This window comes from Anabas testudineus, chromosome 6 (assembly GCF_900324465.2).
Source record: "Anabas testudineus chromosome 6, fAnaTes1.2, whole genome shotgun sequence".
NCBI lineage: Eukaryota > Metazoa > Chordata > Actinopteri > Anabantiformes > Anabantidae > Anabas > Anabas testudineus.
The window spans coordinates 14,716,198-14,731,575 of record NC_046615.1 but is presented as its reverse complement, the minus strand read 5'-3'; the positions used below and the strand labels follow the sequence as shown (position 1 = coordinate 14,731,575).

The following is a 15,378-nucleotide window of genomic DNA, read 5'->3' as shown; positions in this document are numbered from 1 at the left end:
TTTAAATTAGCAGCAGCAGCTATTGAGCAATTTCCTCAAAACCCACTCAGTTAAGATACGTTCCTTCCAGTTTAGTGAGAACAAATTTCAAACTTCCCTTTTTCTCAGGCAATGTGCGTATGCACTGAGAAGCAAAACACACGATAGAAATGGGATCGGATGTGGTCTGTTATGTCATGAAAGTGTTACATGTAAGAATAAGAAAGAAAGTAAATAGATTTGGGCCCAGTCACAGTGGGACATATGTGATCCTAGATCAGAACCATCAGATAGAGATGGACGTGAACCACCAACACAGAAAGGTTGTATCTGACTGAAAGTCTGAATTGAGCATTAAGGCCTGTAATAGGCTATATTTGGCTAATAACTGTATCCTGGTATCCATTTATGTGTTGCATGGTGATTTTGAGTGTGAGTGAATGAGTCTGCAGACTATTGTGAAACTGTGCATCAGAATAGCCTGGAGAGTGTGTGTGTTGTGTGTCTCAGATGGTTTCACTGATTGATGATTCAAACTCCTAAACATCTGCTCACAAATCAATATTTTTACTACTTTATAACAAAAGTTTGCACCATGTATTTGCCATTGATTGTGTTTTCCATTTTAAGAAAGGCTGTTGAACTTTGAAATGCCAAACCTCCTTGAAGAATTAATTAGGCTTTCTGTATTTATTGAGGATTTACTGAGGTTTTGCAGAATTGTATGATTTGATCCACACTTTCAGACATTTGTGTTTTGAACTCTATTTGCCCTTTTGGGTTATTCTCTTCTATTTAACTTAGAATTAAAGGCAAGCAGTCAATGAGCCAAACACAGCTCCTCTCTGAAACAGCACCTTTCAGGCAAAATGTACTCAAGTCTAAATCCACTCTGTTTCATAAGACATTTAAGACTCATAAGACTAAACAGAAGACTTGAGCACTTAAGTCCGACCTCCAAAAAACAATGCTCAAGTTAGAACAATGTACTGTAATGTATGATATTTGATCCTGAAGATGAAGAGTGGACCAAGAAATTATACCTTAACCTCAAAAGCTTCATAACAAAGATGCAGCAACAAATAGAGAATGAGAGACTTTTATTAGAAAATGATGACAGCCTACAAGAACAAATCTTGGAAACATTAGACCAAAAAAAAAAAAACAAAAACAAAAAAAAAACAAACAAACAAAAATAAAACTAAAAAGTGGTACTCAAAAACATACCAATACAGAAAGAGCGTACTCAGCAGCTTTCCACATGAAAGAAATGTTTGTCCAGGATTAGTGCGACACCTTGCATGTATTCTTTCCTAACAAATCGTCAGATCTCGCACAATCCATTCTCCAAAGGCTTTCTGTGAAATAACGGGCGTCTCCGAACTTCTACACTCAACGGATCCTAAAATAAAATAAAAAAAAACAAACAAAACAAAACAAAAACCTTAAACTGCCTTGCGGTGGTACTCTGGAGGGGCCACTTCATAGTCACTTGTGTTGAAGAGAGATGCAGAGTTCTTTACAAGATACCTGGAACAGATCATCGTTTCATTAATTTCTGTTGCAGAAGAATCAAGGCAAGCTTTTTTAATTGGTTCATGAAATGATGAATACCCACTTGAGAAAGTCTTGTAAATAACTGAGCAGCAGTGCAAGGCTCTTCTCATCCAGGGGAGTGTACGCCAGCATGGCTCCGATTCTCACTTTAAAGCCAAACAAAGAGACGTACACATTCACTGACCTTGTCTTCATGTATAGTAGCTCTACACACACTTCAATATTTCCACTCAGCATGGATCATAGGTCATACTGAAATCTAAAAATGAATACTCACACATACAAAAAGCAGTTAAAAGGAACAGCCTTCATTTATTTCTAATGCATGCGTGCAGTTTGACATGATGTTACATAGGTTGTCATAATAGCCTGAATTTTACACCAATTAAATAAATACCACAGCTGTGTGATGTTGTGTAAGTGTTTGTACCAAAAAGTCTGAGTAGATGAGGAGCGCCGTAGATCTGAGACATGGATGTATCTGGGTGGTTGGCCAGTATGTCTGCGTACTGCGGCCGCTCAAATTTATAGAGTAGCTGTGTCCCCAACATGACGTTGAAATATTCGCGGATACCAGCGACCACCTCATTCACAGCAAACTCCCTGAGCAGTGAAGACAGAAGCAAGTTATAGCTACATGACACACACAGATCGACAGTAGATATACGAGAACAAGTCATGCTTTTAACTGCATGTGTGAGGAAACAAGTAGCAGTGTGTGTTTTTACTTGCTGTCAGAGTTTCCTCTTGATTTCTTATAATTTGCATAATCTTCAAGGACTGCATCAACATTCTTTTTGGCAGGTAGGTGAAAAAGCTGCAGGAAGGAAAAACAAACAGAAGCATGATGTGAACATTTTGATGACTTCAACGCTTTAAAAACTTAAACTTTTAAATTTAAAACACGTTATTAACCTGTTTTTGCCGTGTGATCAGGTCCCAGTCATCCACAAGCCAGGGTTTCAGTTCCTCTGGGATCTTTACTTTAACTTCCACTCTGTTTATGAAGGTTTCCTCCTGAGAAGACAGGAAAAAAAAGCCATGAGAGGAAGCTCTTTCCCTTTTCACTTGTAAAACATTTTATGAATTTGACATTCCCACTGTACTACTATAAATAAATAAATACAATTAAATTACTCTAATACAGTGACCCAGTTATTTGTCTCTGTATTCCAAACTAATTAACTGGCAAGTTTGTGAAACCACAAAAATCTGTACTAAAAGCAAATTAGTAGCTTAGTAAATTATGAACTTACACTTTCAACAGTGGGGTCAACACGTGCCCTCTTCTTTCGTGGAGGGTGGGTTGGGTCTCCTCCTGAACTTGTTCCTTCTCCTGGTCCAGGAGCTACATGAACAAACATTAAGCTTTTAACTTAATTATAATTAAAATCCTAAATTATTGTGATATATTGCAACCTACTCTAGTTACCCTTACCCATTACTGATAAATAAATAGCTTCTATTTAAACAACAGTGATAACAAATTGGTGAAAAAACCTGCTGAACATTCTTTTGAAGGGTTCATGGATTTAAACTGTGGTGAAAACATATCCATTAATATACTCACTCTTCTGTTTGTTCTTTTTGGTTTTCCTACAAGAGAGAAAATATCATATAGGAGTTAAAATAAAAATCAAAAAGCTAAAACATTTGTTAAACAGTTGCTACGAGACATCACAATAGAAAAAGCTGCACTCACACATCATTTTTCTGTGATGCAGCAGGTATCTTCTTATTTGGCGCAGCACCCCTCATTCTTCCTTCTACATAATGGTCTCTAAATAAAGGGAAAAAACACAACAGGCTTGTAAACACACAGTACACATGTACTACTCTGCATCAAAGCTCCTGAGCTAAAAAAATAGCTCTAATTTTATTTACATTTGGTTTCTCTTTGGGTTCTCTAACAAACTCCTTACAATAACGTTTGTAAAACATTATGGTACATGATGGTAAATTGAAAATACGCTTACTGATTGGCCCTCTGAAGCTCTTTCTGTTTCTGCAGATTACTGTCCACATACTTGAGCACTCTGCTCTCAGGAACCCATTCGTCCCAGCTGGAAGTTAAAATACCAAGAAAAATAATCAAAGACTTTTTAAATCTTTGTGGTACAGATTTTAGAGACTTGTGTTAGAAAAAAAAACGTACTTCTTATTCCATCCACTGTAATGAATAAAGTATTTGATTTGTTTGTCCTTGATGTTTATCTTAACACACTGCAAGAGACGATTCATAGTCAAAACAAACTGAGACACAGAAAAGGATCACATCATAAGAGAGACAGGTTAATTAAGGCAGCCTACCTTAGCTTCGTAGAGTAATGGCCCATGAAAACACAGCACTCTTTCACCTGAGAAGAGTGGTGGTCAGTTGAAATCAGCATGGGAGCAATTCATATACAACAAATTGAAATGACTGAAACAACTACGGGCAAACAGACGAGCTGAAAGTTCAACGACCTGACAGAATCATAACAATTATTACACCTCAAAATTTTTATTTTATTAAAAACTGCTAAAGGACTAAACTATTTATACCTTAAATTAAAAACAAAATCTAGCTTATCAAATAAAAAGAAAAAAAATACAACTAATGAATTCAGTGATAAACTAATCCATATTTGACATATGCGTTGATTAAGTCACTAAAACGACAGATCCATAACTCAGTTTTGTCTTTACTTCACATTGCTTGATTGGTCATAAAAATAATTAGGTATAAACGATATATAATATAACATTACTAAGTGTAGCTGAAGACAACCGTATGCTAGCGTTAGCCAAGTTCATCTAACAGCTAGCTCAGGGAGAACAGCGGCGAGCGGTGAAATCAATAAAAAGCTAACCCTGCATGAATGAAGCTTTAGCTAGCAGGTAACAACATCGCTAAAATTTATGTCGTGGACTTTACCGGTATGCTACTGCTAATGTTAGACTGTACTGTAAAGAAAAATGCTTAAAATGTAACTAATGTGTTAAATAATATGACTACGATCTGTTGTGTATTCATGGCAACAACAATGAAAGCTAATGCCGCTAACTAGCTGCTCGGCGGCGGCAGCGTTTGTTTCCCTCACTAGCTAGCTAACATCGTGGACCTTTCAACGGGCCTGGCAGTGACTGACGCCGCAAACCTAGCAGAACATGAAACATACAGCATATTACCTTCTTGAAATTTAGGTTTCGGGTCCTGTTTCGGCGCCATTCACGGATTAAACTATCAAAATATGGGAAAAATCGCTAGCTCCCATTCCAGTCCAAAACGGCGCCGCTTTCTAAAAACGTCATGACAAACGTGATGACGCGTAAATACCGCGACTATATGTTTCCGGCCGGGTACGAAGCATCTGTGCGAAAATGCTGTCGCCTGTGAAAACAATGGCCGCGGGGCGATTGTGGTGTTCTGTAGCCAATGTCATCCGAGCTGCATGGTGCTGGGCTGTAAGCACAGCTAATTTTAAGTAAGATTTTCATAATCTTTCTGTTATCACTTAACACTTTCACAGTATCTAGTTTCTGCAGATGTCCTACAGTTGCATGCGATGTGTTAGTATTTAAGCTTACTATTCTTGCACTTTCTTATATTTGTTTAATTCTTACAAATATCAAACAGTACAGTAGACCTTGTAGCATTTTAAAATGATCAAAGCCTCTATTTACTTATTGACATCATCTGATAGTAAAACGGACAGAGAAACAGAAAATGTTACAATGCATGTCAATGCAAGAACAATGACATCTTTAAATAGCATTAATTATACAATTACAAAAGAAATATCACATACAATGACAGCAATGCATAGCCACGAATCAAACAAATGCTGAAATATATATGATAATAAATAATCCTAACTGTAAGCACAAGTCAAGAAAATTAATGGAGAAGGGAAACGTCCATAATAACTTTGATGGTTTTAACTTCTGGGCCAAAATGCATGATGTGATACAATCTAAGACTATCACAGTTAAAGGCTGCTGCAAACACACTAGACAACAAAAATGCTATGCACTCTGTGGCTTCACTAAGGAACAGCATAGCACTCAAACAGATGAGCGCTTAAGTAATTTGCGGATGTGCAAAGCTGAAAACTACACTGAAACTGCTCCACACAACCTTTATGTAAAAGAAAAACAAAACAAAACAAAAAAAACAAGTGCTAAAATCAAACATAAAGACATGAAATGTCATTAACCCTTAAGCACAAAACTTTTTAGGCTTTTCAGTTAAAGAATTATAAGTGGATCAGAAATCAGCCTTGTCTTCAAAGTGGTGCAAAAATGTTTTGATGTTGACACTTCACTGTAGTTTTCTGTGTGTATTTTAAATGTAATATGCAAAACAAACTACAGTTTAAAACAAAAATACATGACAATTTAAATCTTAGATGTGTATTACAGAGGGCTGTTTGCTTGACTAGTGCCATTCATTATTACACTGAAAAACTTACTCCCAATTTAAATATCTTAAAGAGGTAAAGTCTGAACTATAAATATTATATGATTTTAATGAATTAAGGGGGGGGGGGGGGGGGGGGAAGAGAAGGGTTCAGAGTTATGACAACAGAAGGATCTAGCGTTTGCTTTTGCAATTCTAGTGGCAACAGTTCCTAGAGGCATAAGGAATGCTTCTTTAAAAAAAACAGCATACATCCAACATAATTTACATCATAAATAATTCCTTAAAACAATATGACCACAGCATGAAATGTCTTGCAGAAAAGTCTACAGTGATGGCAAAATGGCCAGATCTTTCTGCTGTCAAAACATTTTGACAGAAATGATTTAGAAAATAAAGAAAGAGTTATACATTTTTCTGTTTTGCTGTGACTCGCCTTTTGTATATTACAACAATGCCCATTTTCTTTATAATCTGAATATTATGTTCGTCATAAGGTGTTACCTTATTGGGTACTGTGCACATTATACTAAAATAATGCCATTGACATGGAATATTGAAACAAAACTGTAAAAACCAGGTACAAAAGGTACAATATAATCAAAGGACCACATGAAGAGGTGTGAAAAAGTCTTCAGTATTCACAGAAAAATATCAACTGAAGTAACTTACCGGACAAGAAACGTCCTAAGTTTATATACATATGATAAGTAAAATTGAAAATAGATTTTCCTCTCTGTACATAGCACTGTATTCTTTCATCTTCTTCTTCCTTATTTACAAAGAACTCCTGTTCTCAAAGTCTCCCTTGTCTTTCAGTTCCGTTGTGGATCTAGTCAAGAGAGATAACGTCAGATATGGAGCCATAAATAGCAGCCGCTGCTGCAGCTTCCACCGAGGATCTTGACAATCCTGAGATGGTGTGGCTGTCCCTGTCTCTGTCTTTGTCGCGGTCCCGCAGACTGCTGGATGACACCAAACTACTGGTGCTGCCACTGTTGCTGCCTCCATTGGTGGCTATCAGTGAGCTGCTCCCTGGCGTGCCCGGCTGCTCCCGCAGCATCTGAGACGAGCTGTAGGGCAGGAAACGGTTAAGGAGCAGGTCGTGGTCCTCTGAAGCGGATACTGACGCCGCTGCTGCGGCAGCCATCACCATATTGTAATGCTAACAAGAGAGAGAAAAAGAATGACCATTAATTAACAACAAGACTTAAAGTATACTGTAGTAGGATGCATTTGACACTTGACACCCCAAATAGGGGGCCATTTTTGTCAAGTGTCATATGCTTCTGCTAGTGTATTAGTTTACGTACCTGATTGTCACCTTGGAGGAAGGAGAAAAAATTTAGATCTGCAAGAAAAGAAAGACAACTTAGTCCATTTACTTCATTCAGCACTCAGTAGTATAACATGTATAAAATAATTTAACATGAAATAAACATCTGATTATAATTAATTTGGTCAGTGGTCGTAACTGAATGTATACTTGTTTATGAAAATGTGTGTGCAGCTTATAACAAGTGCACTATGGGCAAAACAAATGATTAAGGTGATCAGTAACTTATGCAACATACATATGGGCAAGTGTTTATATTAGGATGGATTAAAAAAAAATCTAAGGCCGTCTTTGCAGGCAGGTTTACCTGGCAGGTCACTAGTTGTGTGATAATAGTGTCGGTAGTCTTGGATAAGTGGTGGAGGAGGAGGGATATAGGTGGCCTCCACAGGGGGCATGCTGGGAGCTCTAGCCACAGGAGAAGATTGGCTGTGCAGGTTTAGCACTCTGAGAAGAAAAACAGATAAGGCTTGTGATAAATGAAGGAACATGATAGAGCTAAGCACAAAAATATCTTGGTTTATGGCGATGTCATTTCCTGTTTTTAGCTTCAACACTTACCCCTTGTTTGCAGGTGGGGAGACAGGTGACAGCGAAGGACATGCCCTTTTAGGAGGCGGCTCATCATCAAGCTCGTCCTCAGAGGAGCTATCCAGTGTCAGGTCTATCACATCCACTTTCTTGTTGTTGTTATTAGATGATCCCCGTTTGTGCTCATGTGTTTCTGTATGAGACAAATCTACAGTGGCACAACTAAGTTACACTGTGTTCACAGATCACAATGAAAATCACAATTAAAGAACCAGAAATGCATGCTGCCTACCACTGTCTACACCGTTGTATGAAGCAGACACCTCCTGCACCTCCTTTTTGGACTTCATTGGAGCCCAGCTTCCATCTTCTTTGAACTGAATTTCATCACAGTCAGAACAGCTATTAAGGATTTCCATGAACAACCTGTGAAAACAGAATCTCACTTCAATACAGTACCATATTTGAAGATATGGTGCAACAATGACTTTACATTTTTACAGTAATTAATATTATATGTATTATTGGAACTTCTGAACAGGCAGTCAGACCAACAACTGCATGATGTTTTGCTAAACTACCAATGAAACGATAAAATATGACCCAAGAATTCTGTTTAAAGTAACAGATCAATACATCTGAATGTTTATGAGATTGCACAGTGCTTTAAATGCTATGAAAAAGCATATAAAACACAGCAATTATTTAATTTTCCATCTTGATACTTACCAGAATAATGGATTATACAGATGGAAACAGCAAATCAAATGCTTTAAGGCCAAAACTACAAACAAATGGAGTTTGTTTCATTTGATGATACAGTGCTTTGCTCACCCGTCTATAATCAGATGTTCATACGGTGCCTTTTTGTCACAAACTGGACACACCCAGGTTGGCTTCTTCTCATTCATTTGGATATAAAGCGTAGCATCAAAGCACTGGAGGTGCGAGCAAGTCATCGATCTGCAGGCAATTGTCAGCCTCATCTTCCCCAGCTTCAAATCACGAAGGACAAACAAGACAGACTTCTTCTGAGTATGGCATAAAATACTGCTCAGTATTATGACAAAATGGTGGAAAACTGAACAGTCATCAACACCTTTCTTCAAGTGTCTTTGTGCAACTTAGAAACTTGAAACGTCAATTTCTGGTTGCCCTACTTTTAAGCTGACTGGTTCTATGTGTACCCTGCAGGCTACTAGGTATATTTCTTAACTACTGCTATAACACAGGCTTTTTATAAATTAAGTAGAATAATGGGTATTTATTTACAGGACACAGAAGAGACACTCGTAGACTGGTTGTAGCGATCTCACTCTCTGGATCTGCTGTCAATTTTTCTTTGACTGAAAGAAAGAACAAGCAAAGAACAAGATTAAATATGAATAGAGACTAATTCAAATGTACAATGTGCAGATTTGTTTATTTAAAAAAACAACAAAAAAATATCATAGAAGTAATCATTGATTCATACACACAAGGCCCTATTTACTAAGATCCTAAATAAATTGGAGGTTTCACATGTGTAAAGTCAGTTGCTCCTATAGCTCTTGGGAAATCAACAGTCACATACAATCTGTATCCAGTAGCAACAGCTACAGTACAGTGGAATGATCCAGACAAGGAAATGCAGAAGCAAGAAGTTTCTGTAGCTCACTCAACAGCTCCAAAACTGAATTGCTTGACAGACAATATATTAGGGAGATAGAACACATGTTCTCAACACATTTCTTTCATTTCTCCAATGCCTTCTTCTCCTCAGAATAACAGCAGCCATCTGTGCGCAAGCAGATTGCACCTGCCATTAATGTATTAATAACAGATGCAATCACAGCCAATGAAATCGCTTTCAGGCTTGATAAATCACATTGCACATGCTCAATTTATTTATTTGCATTTTCTCTTTCTTGTATTTAGGGCATATTTATTTTATTATTAAGGCAAAGGTGTAGAATCCAAAGTGTGCACTATTTACTCATTTGAAAAACACAGTCAGTCAGTGCACACTTTTAGATCAGTTTGCACCATTTTCTGTTGGTTTAAATCACATTTGCACATGTTCTTGTACAAGTAAACTTTTAATAGATCTGCCTCAGAGAATGCTTAAAATAGCCAATACAAAAATAATTTTTAAGGAACTGAGGGCCAAGGGGCCTGCAGGACTTCCCCTTTCCCTTTTTGGGTCCCAAGTAAAAATTTTTGTGACTTTAAATGTGACTACAACAAGTTACTGTATGAAAGATGCTAATTAATGGTATTTCCTACTTCTAAGTAAGTTTGTGCTTTATTCAACAAAATAAATTAAACTTACTCAGAGCTCTTGAGTGGTCAGGGTTCCTAATTCCTTTGGCCCGTAGTCTTTGCAACAACACTGCAGACGACTGCTGTCTTACCAAATAAACAGCCATAGAAAAACTCTGAGAAACGAAGATGTAAAGTAATTAGAAAAGACATTTGATTCACAAAACACTGATAACATTTTGATATGAACTTTCTTACCCTCCCAATTTCTGAAGTCCACGACACCACAATTGTGTTGGGGACTGTGGTAGAAAGTCGAACAAGAGAGGTTATGTTAATAGGGCGACTGGGCCTTTTTGGTTCAACTCCATTTTTGGTGGGAGGAAGATATCCCTGCAGACAGAACATCAAACATCAGTAACTTTGTTTCTCAATAACTGAAAATATGACATGATAGAGTAGTGATAAAAATGCTGGACTCACTGGGAGATTACATGGTTTGCCGTTCACCTTCACACACAGGTTAGGGGGGAAGTGATCCTCCTGGGGACAGCTCGTCTCTGATAAACAAAATCTGAAAAAGGAAGACAACAGAAAACAGACGATTAGCTCAAGTGTTGTGGAACTAAATGTCAAAAGCAATTTGCTTCTGTTAAGTTGCCACTTTCACAAAAAAAAAAATATATTAAATTAAAAAATTAAAAACAAAAAGTCGGCTTGCTTGCGTATTTTACCATTTCAGTTGTGTCAAGTACAGCCATCTCCATCTATGATATAGGAGAGCACTTCTTAAAGGATGTCATTCATCCATACAGTGAATAGTTAATTCTGCAACTAAGAAAAATGTCAAGTTTCTTTATGTGGTTAAATGTTCCTTCTCAAGCAAAAAATGCTAACAATGTGTGACTTGTCTTTACAGATTTTTTTCCTGTGGAAATGGATGCAACATTGGCTATATTGTCCAGTTTAGTACAAATTGGTCCTGATTTGATTTTTTTTTATTTTATTTAATGTATTTTGTATTCTTTAATGTATACGTTTGAAAGTAAACGATCTGAATTAAAACTTGCATGTGGATCAGGGAGACAAATGGCTCCTTCCACAATTCAGAATGTAATTCACATAGATTCCTATATTTGTCATTTAAGATGATGTGTTAATGTAACCTAATCAATAACTTAAAATTTAGGTTAAGTTTTTGACATTTTATGTCTAATTCACAAAACCACACTAAACCACATGAAAGTTTCTATATGCAGATGTTTTAAGAATAGAGAGAGGCGCTACAATGAAAAGTACTAAATGAGACTAGATGGCTACAAGTGAAGTGACAATTGCTAGTTGCTTCAAAGCTGACACAGGGTAACACAGACCCACTATTCACTTGACAGCAAAATGTCTTGATTAAAATAGAAGGTTTTTATGCTCTGAACTAAATTAGGTCAGACATACCTTAATTGGACTTGAACAGCAAAGTCACATTTGGTTCCAGATATGTCCCTAAAGAATTAAAAGCAATGTCAGATATGGCTGGTTAGAATAGTTTAACATAGTTTTTAATAACAACTCAGTTTATTTCTGCGAAACAACATGCTGCTTTCAAAGTATTATTTCTTCGTCCCTCTCATCTCTTAGATAGCTGAAACTAAAGTGCACACCGGAGAGCTTTTTCACTTACATGGAGCTGCTTATCTGTTGAACTTGCTGTGGGGTTAATGCAAAGGCATAACATGCTTCCTGGAACCGCTGACTGTTGTCTGAGGCTATAAAAAAAAATCAAAGAAGAAACAACATGACAGTAAGTGGTGGTCGTTTTGAACTTTTACTAAACATGGTTTTACTTCACATTTCTGAGAACACAATGTTCCTTTTGTATGCACATAAGAGAGAAGTGTTATCACACAACTGAGCAGTAAGTGGTAGACTAGTGGTAGACTTACAGAGGCTGGTTGGCTTAATGAGCTCATCCAGCACGTCATAGAATGGCAATCTCTGAAGCTTGACATCTGGGTGAACAGGGTGCAGGACGGTGGGGAGATGAGGCAGGCTCAGCTCATGCTTAGGACCAAGTAAAGAGACAGGTAGCAGAGGTGATGGGGAACCGTGGCTGTCAAATCCCAGCTGGGCGAGGCCAGCAGGCAGGCTGGAGGCTGAATGAACACCAGGCAGAGCTAAGTCTACTGGTGAAACCATTTTGGTTGGGAAGCGCCGTCTGTAGAGTTCTTTAATCTTCATCTGCACTGCAGGACTGCAACCAGCCTTGAGTAGGTGGAGAGCTTTGGTCAAAAGTTCGTGTTTGCGACCGTGCTTATTCCGACCTGCATAACCCAACAACACCTGGAGCTCCGAAACTCGAAGGCTCATTACCATTTGCTGGTGGAAAATAAAGAATGGGAAAAACTGGCTATTATACCCTAGAAAATAATAATAATACTATAATAATAAATTTAAAACATTAAATTCCTTCACTAGCTTACAAATCATCCACACATATAATATTTTCCTTTATGATATATGCTTGGAGCAGGAAGATTTCAACTAAAATAGAGAAGAGATTCATCATAAAGTATACTGTATGTAACATACTTGCAGTGAATGGGCTGTTTCAGCTGAAACAGCTCATTGGGATCAAACTTGTCTTAATACTCATGTCATCACATGTTGCAAGGAAACATACAGGGCATGCACACTAAGAAGGGCATATGAATAAAATAGCGGAATTTAATACATTTTTCTTGAGATTGTCAGTGAAACATTTGTTCAGATTTTAGGACATAGTTTGTGGGACGGTACTAGACTGCATTATACATTATGAAAGAAACCGTTAAAAAGAAAGATGCACCTTCCAACATAATTGTCAGATGTCAGCACATATTTATGTGCTAAAGAACAATAAAATGCTTTTAAATTGAAAGTGTTTGTTACAACTGTGTAATACAGTCAAGCATTGCAACACATAAACACCTAAAAATGACCACAGAATCGAATCAACACCACTGTGAAACAGATTCAGTGTAAATGCAACATCATATTGTGCAGTTAACCATGACCTTATTGTTGCTGTGTAGTGTAACCTTGTGCCCTCACTTATGAATAATCGTGTCAGCTTCAATGTGGTGACACAGAAAATGAAACCTAGGTAACCTACAACAGGCAAATCTGCCTATATGCACAGATGAGAAAATCCAATAGGCATCAATAAGGGACTGACTAGTCATAGCTGCGCATACCACTATACATAAGCGGGACATTTAAACACAATTACCAGAAGAACTATTTAATAAGCAAATGTAAAAAGCATTTTATACTGTACAACACTGAAATGTGTTTACTACATAGTAATCATCAAACTCATATGACAGCGTGTGGAAAAGGAGGAGTGTCAATAGTGCAGAGATTCAATTAATAATGGAGCAGATCAAATAGAAAACGTTTTACGTTGACATTGTGAGTGTTATTTCTTAGAACATTAGCAATTATCAACAAAAATAAAAAAAGGTGAATAGACACTGGGTGGAATTAGCTACTTAGCATAAAATGGGTGATGTTGCTATAATCTGATTTAAAACATAATGGTATAATATTTACTTCGTCGTGTGTGCTTGAACATTGCTGTTTAAACGGGGTTACATTTCTGTTAACCACACAAACAATGTGGACTATATTTCGGTTATTATCTAGTCAGAAATAACGCTAACGTTAATGGATGCTAAACTGCGCTTGCCTTCCAGGGAATAGACAGAGCCCGTTTTTTAACAGACACTGGGGTCTGCCGACTGAACCACTGAAAATATCGAGTAGCTAATACCACAGTGACATTGGGTTCAAAATTCTTAAAGGGCTACAGCTTTTATGTTTTCTAAAAAGTGACATCTGGCCATATCTGCGGATGAACCGCACAAGAGACAGCCTAACGGAGCGTCGGCAACAATAACAAAGCTAATGCTAGTAAGCTAGCCAGCCAGCTAACACGTAGTCTGAGCCCCTCTGCTTTGCTGTCTTTTTATTATATGCCTTGATAACAACATTTCTTGGGTCTGTACTGTCAATTAGCTACGTCGCCATCATTTGAAATTCAAATTCCACTGTGTGAAAGGGATATTTGTCAAGCTAATGCAGGGGCTCACTTTACCTTGAGTTCCGCACTCTCCGCCATCTTGTTACATTGTGTACGCATGCGCATCGGCCATCCTCAAGGGACAGAGTCGATTCAAAATTGTGTGTCGCTTCTTGGCAGCGGGCGGCAGGGGGCGCTGCCACAACACGAAGATACACATGGGACTCCATCAGCATGTGTCGGGATTTATTCTGCTACAAACATAAACCGAAACATGGTAATAAGTGGGTTCGACATGGTAAATATTAAGGTAAACTATTAATAGATAGGGTATTTGATTTGAACAGGGGTGGGAAGTAACAAGACAGCCCACACACATTTAAATGAGCTACAGAATTAGAGGAAGGCTCCTGTTTCTTGAGTAGCCTGTCAGTATTTTTTATACTATATATGAAAAGATGATAAGATGATGATGATAATAAACACATTGATAAACCAGTGGTTGCCAACCTTTTCGATTTTTGACTTGTTAACTGTTTACAAAACAATCTAAACTAGTAGATAAATTATAAATTAATTGTAGCCAAACTTCTTGAGTCTAAAAGTGGTCAAACTAAAGGAAAGTTCACAAAACAAGTCAAAGATTGTTTCACTTCTTTAATCTCCCATTATTATTATTATTATTATTATTATTATTATTATGGCCTGGCAGCCACTGGACTACCGGCTACTATCCTACTAGTTGTAGTGGGTGTTTCTACTTTCTGTTATTTTACTTAAGTACGTCTACTTAATGGTAAAAAAGTACAAATGACAAACATTTACCAGTTTCATTGCAGTGAGTTGAATTTATTTATTATGCAAATGGATGCGTTGTCTCGTAGATATCATCCTGTTTTTGGTGCGAATCCAAACCAACCTACAGCCTCAGTAATCCAACACAGTGATCCACTGATAAATTCAAAGACAACACTGATTACTTGCTTCTCATATGATGAAACCATTCACACACTCAGTGCTGCTGGATTCATTTATCCTACAGGCTGCGGTTTATATCTTGCGAATAAACTATTTAGAAAGGAACATGGGGGAATTATGTCTGTTGAGGCTGCTGAGGGCAAGAATCCACATTTCTTTGAACAAAATTATTTATTCATTAGCTATGAAAACAAATACATGAACAAATAAGCTACTTTTAATAGAATATGTCGCTACTCACAATTTAGCCTACTAACTTCTGTGCCGAGTCTTCAGAAAACAAATAGGCATGGTTTG

At 37.4% G+C, this 15,378-nt stretch overlaps 2 protein-coding genes across 2 annotated transcripts; both read right to left on the bottom strand.

Annotated features, from left to right (window-relative positions):
• Positions 1-1,075: 1,075 nt before the first annotated feature.
• morf4l1 (mortality factor 4 like 1) lies at positions 1,076-4,822 on the bottom strand. Its single transcript, XM_026365612.1, has 12 exons — positions 4,708-4,822; positions 3,847-3,893; positions 3,692-3,759; positions 3,513-3,599; positions 3,239-3,316; positions 3,107-3,132; positions 2,793-2,884; positions 2,452-2,553; positions 2,265-2,353; positions 1,967-2,139; positions 1,598-1,682; positions 1,076-1,509 (listed from the first exon to the last, which is right to left on the bottom strand). The coding sequence occupies exons 1-12, from the start codon at positions 4,745-4,747 to the stop codon at positions 1,425-1,427; spliced, it is 972 nt and encodes a 323-aa protein (XP_026221397.1). The 5' UTR covers positions 4,748-4,822; the 3' UTR covers positions 1,076-1,424.
• A 1,241-nt stretch (positions 4,823-6,063) lies between these two features.
• Positions 6,064-14,210, bottom strand: pias1b (protein inhibitor of activated STAT, 1b). Its single transcript, XM_026365611.1, has 14 exons — positions 14,179-14,210; positions 11,987-12,419; positions 11,725-11,809; positions 11,499-11,546; positions 10,530-10,620; positions 10,305-10,439; positions 10,117-10,222; positions 9,078-9,151; positions 8,640-8,800; positions 8,098-8,231; positions 7,836-8,013; positions 7,582-7,721; positions 7,252-7,289; positions 6,064-7,103 (listed from the first exon to the last, which is right to left on the bottom strand). The coding sequence occupies exons 1-14, from the start codon at positions 14,200-14,202 to the stop codon at positions 6,771-6,773; spliced, it is 1,980 nt and encodes a 659-aa protein (XP_026221396.1). The 5' UTR covers positions 14,203-14,210; the 3' UTR covers positions 6,064-6,770.
• Between the last annotated feature and the right edge of the window lie 1,168 nt (positions 14,211-15,378).

What these genes read in the sequence shown, in the direction of transcription:
- morf4l1 (XM_026365612.1), bottom strand. Translation starts at nt 4,747, where the DNA reads ATGGCGCCGAAACAGGACCCGAAACCTAAATTTCAAGAAG. An exon ending in TTGACCCCACTGTTGAAAGT is followed by an intron (nt 2,554 to 2,792) that starts GTAAGTTCATAA and finishes CTGTCTTCTCAG; the next exon opens with GAGGAAACCTTCATAAACAG. An exon ending in TGATCACACGGCAAAAACAG is followed by an intron (nt 2,354 to 2,451) that starts GTTAATAACGTG and finishes TCCTTCCTGCAG; the next exon opens with CTTTTTCACCTACCTGCCAA.
- pias1b (XM_026365611.1), bottom strand. Translation starts at nt 14,202, where the DNA reads ATGGCGGAGAGTGCGGAACTCAAG. An exon ending in GCAAACCATGTAATCTCCCA is followed by an intron (nt 10,440 to 10,529) that starts GTGAGTCCAGCA and finishes TTCTGTCTGCAG; the next exon opens with GGATATCTTCCTCCCACCAA. An exon ending in GAGTGTCTCTTCTGTGTCCT is followed by an intron (nt 8,801 to 9,077) that starts GTAAATAAATAC and finishes CGTGATTTGAAG; the next exon opens with CTGGGGAAGATGAGGCTGAC.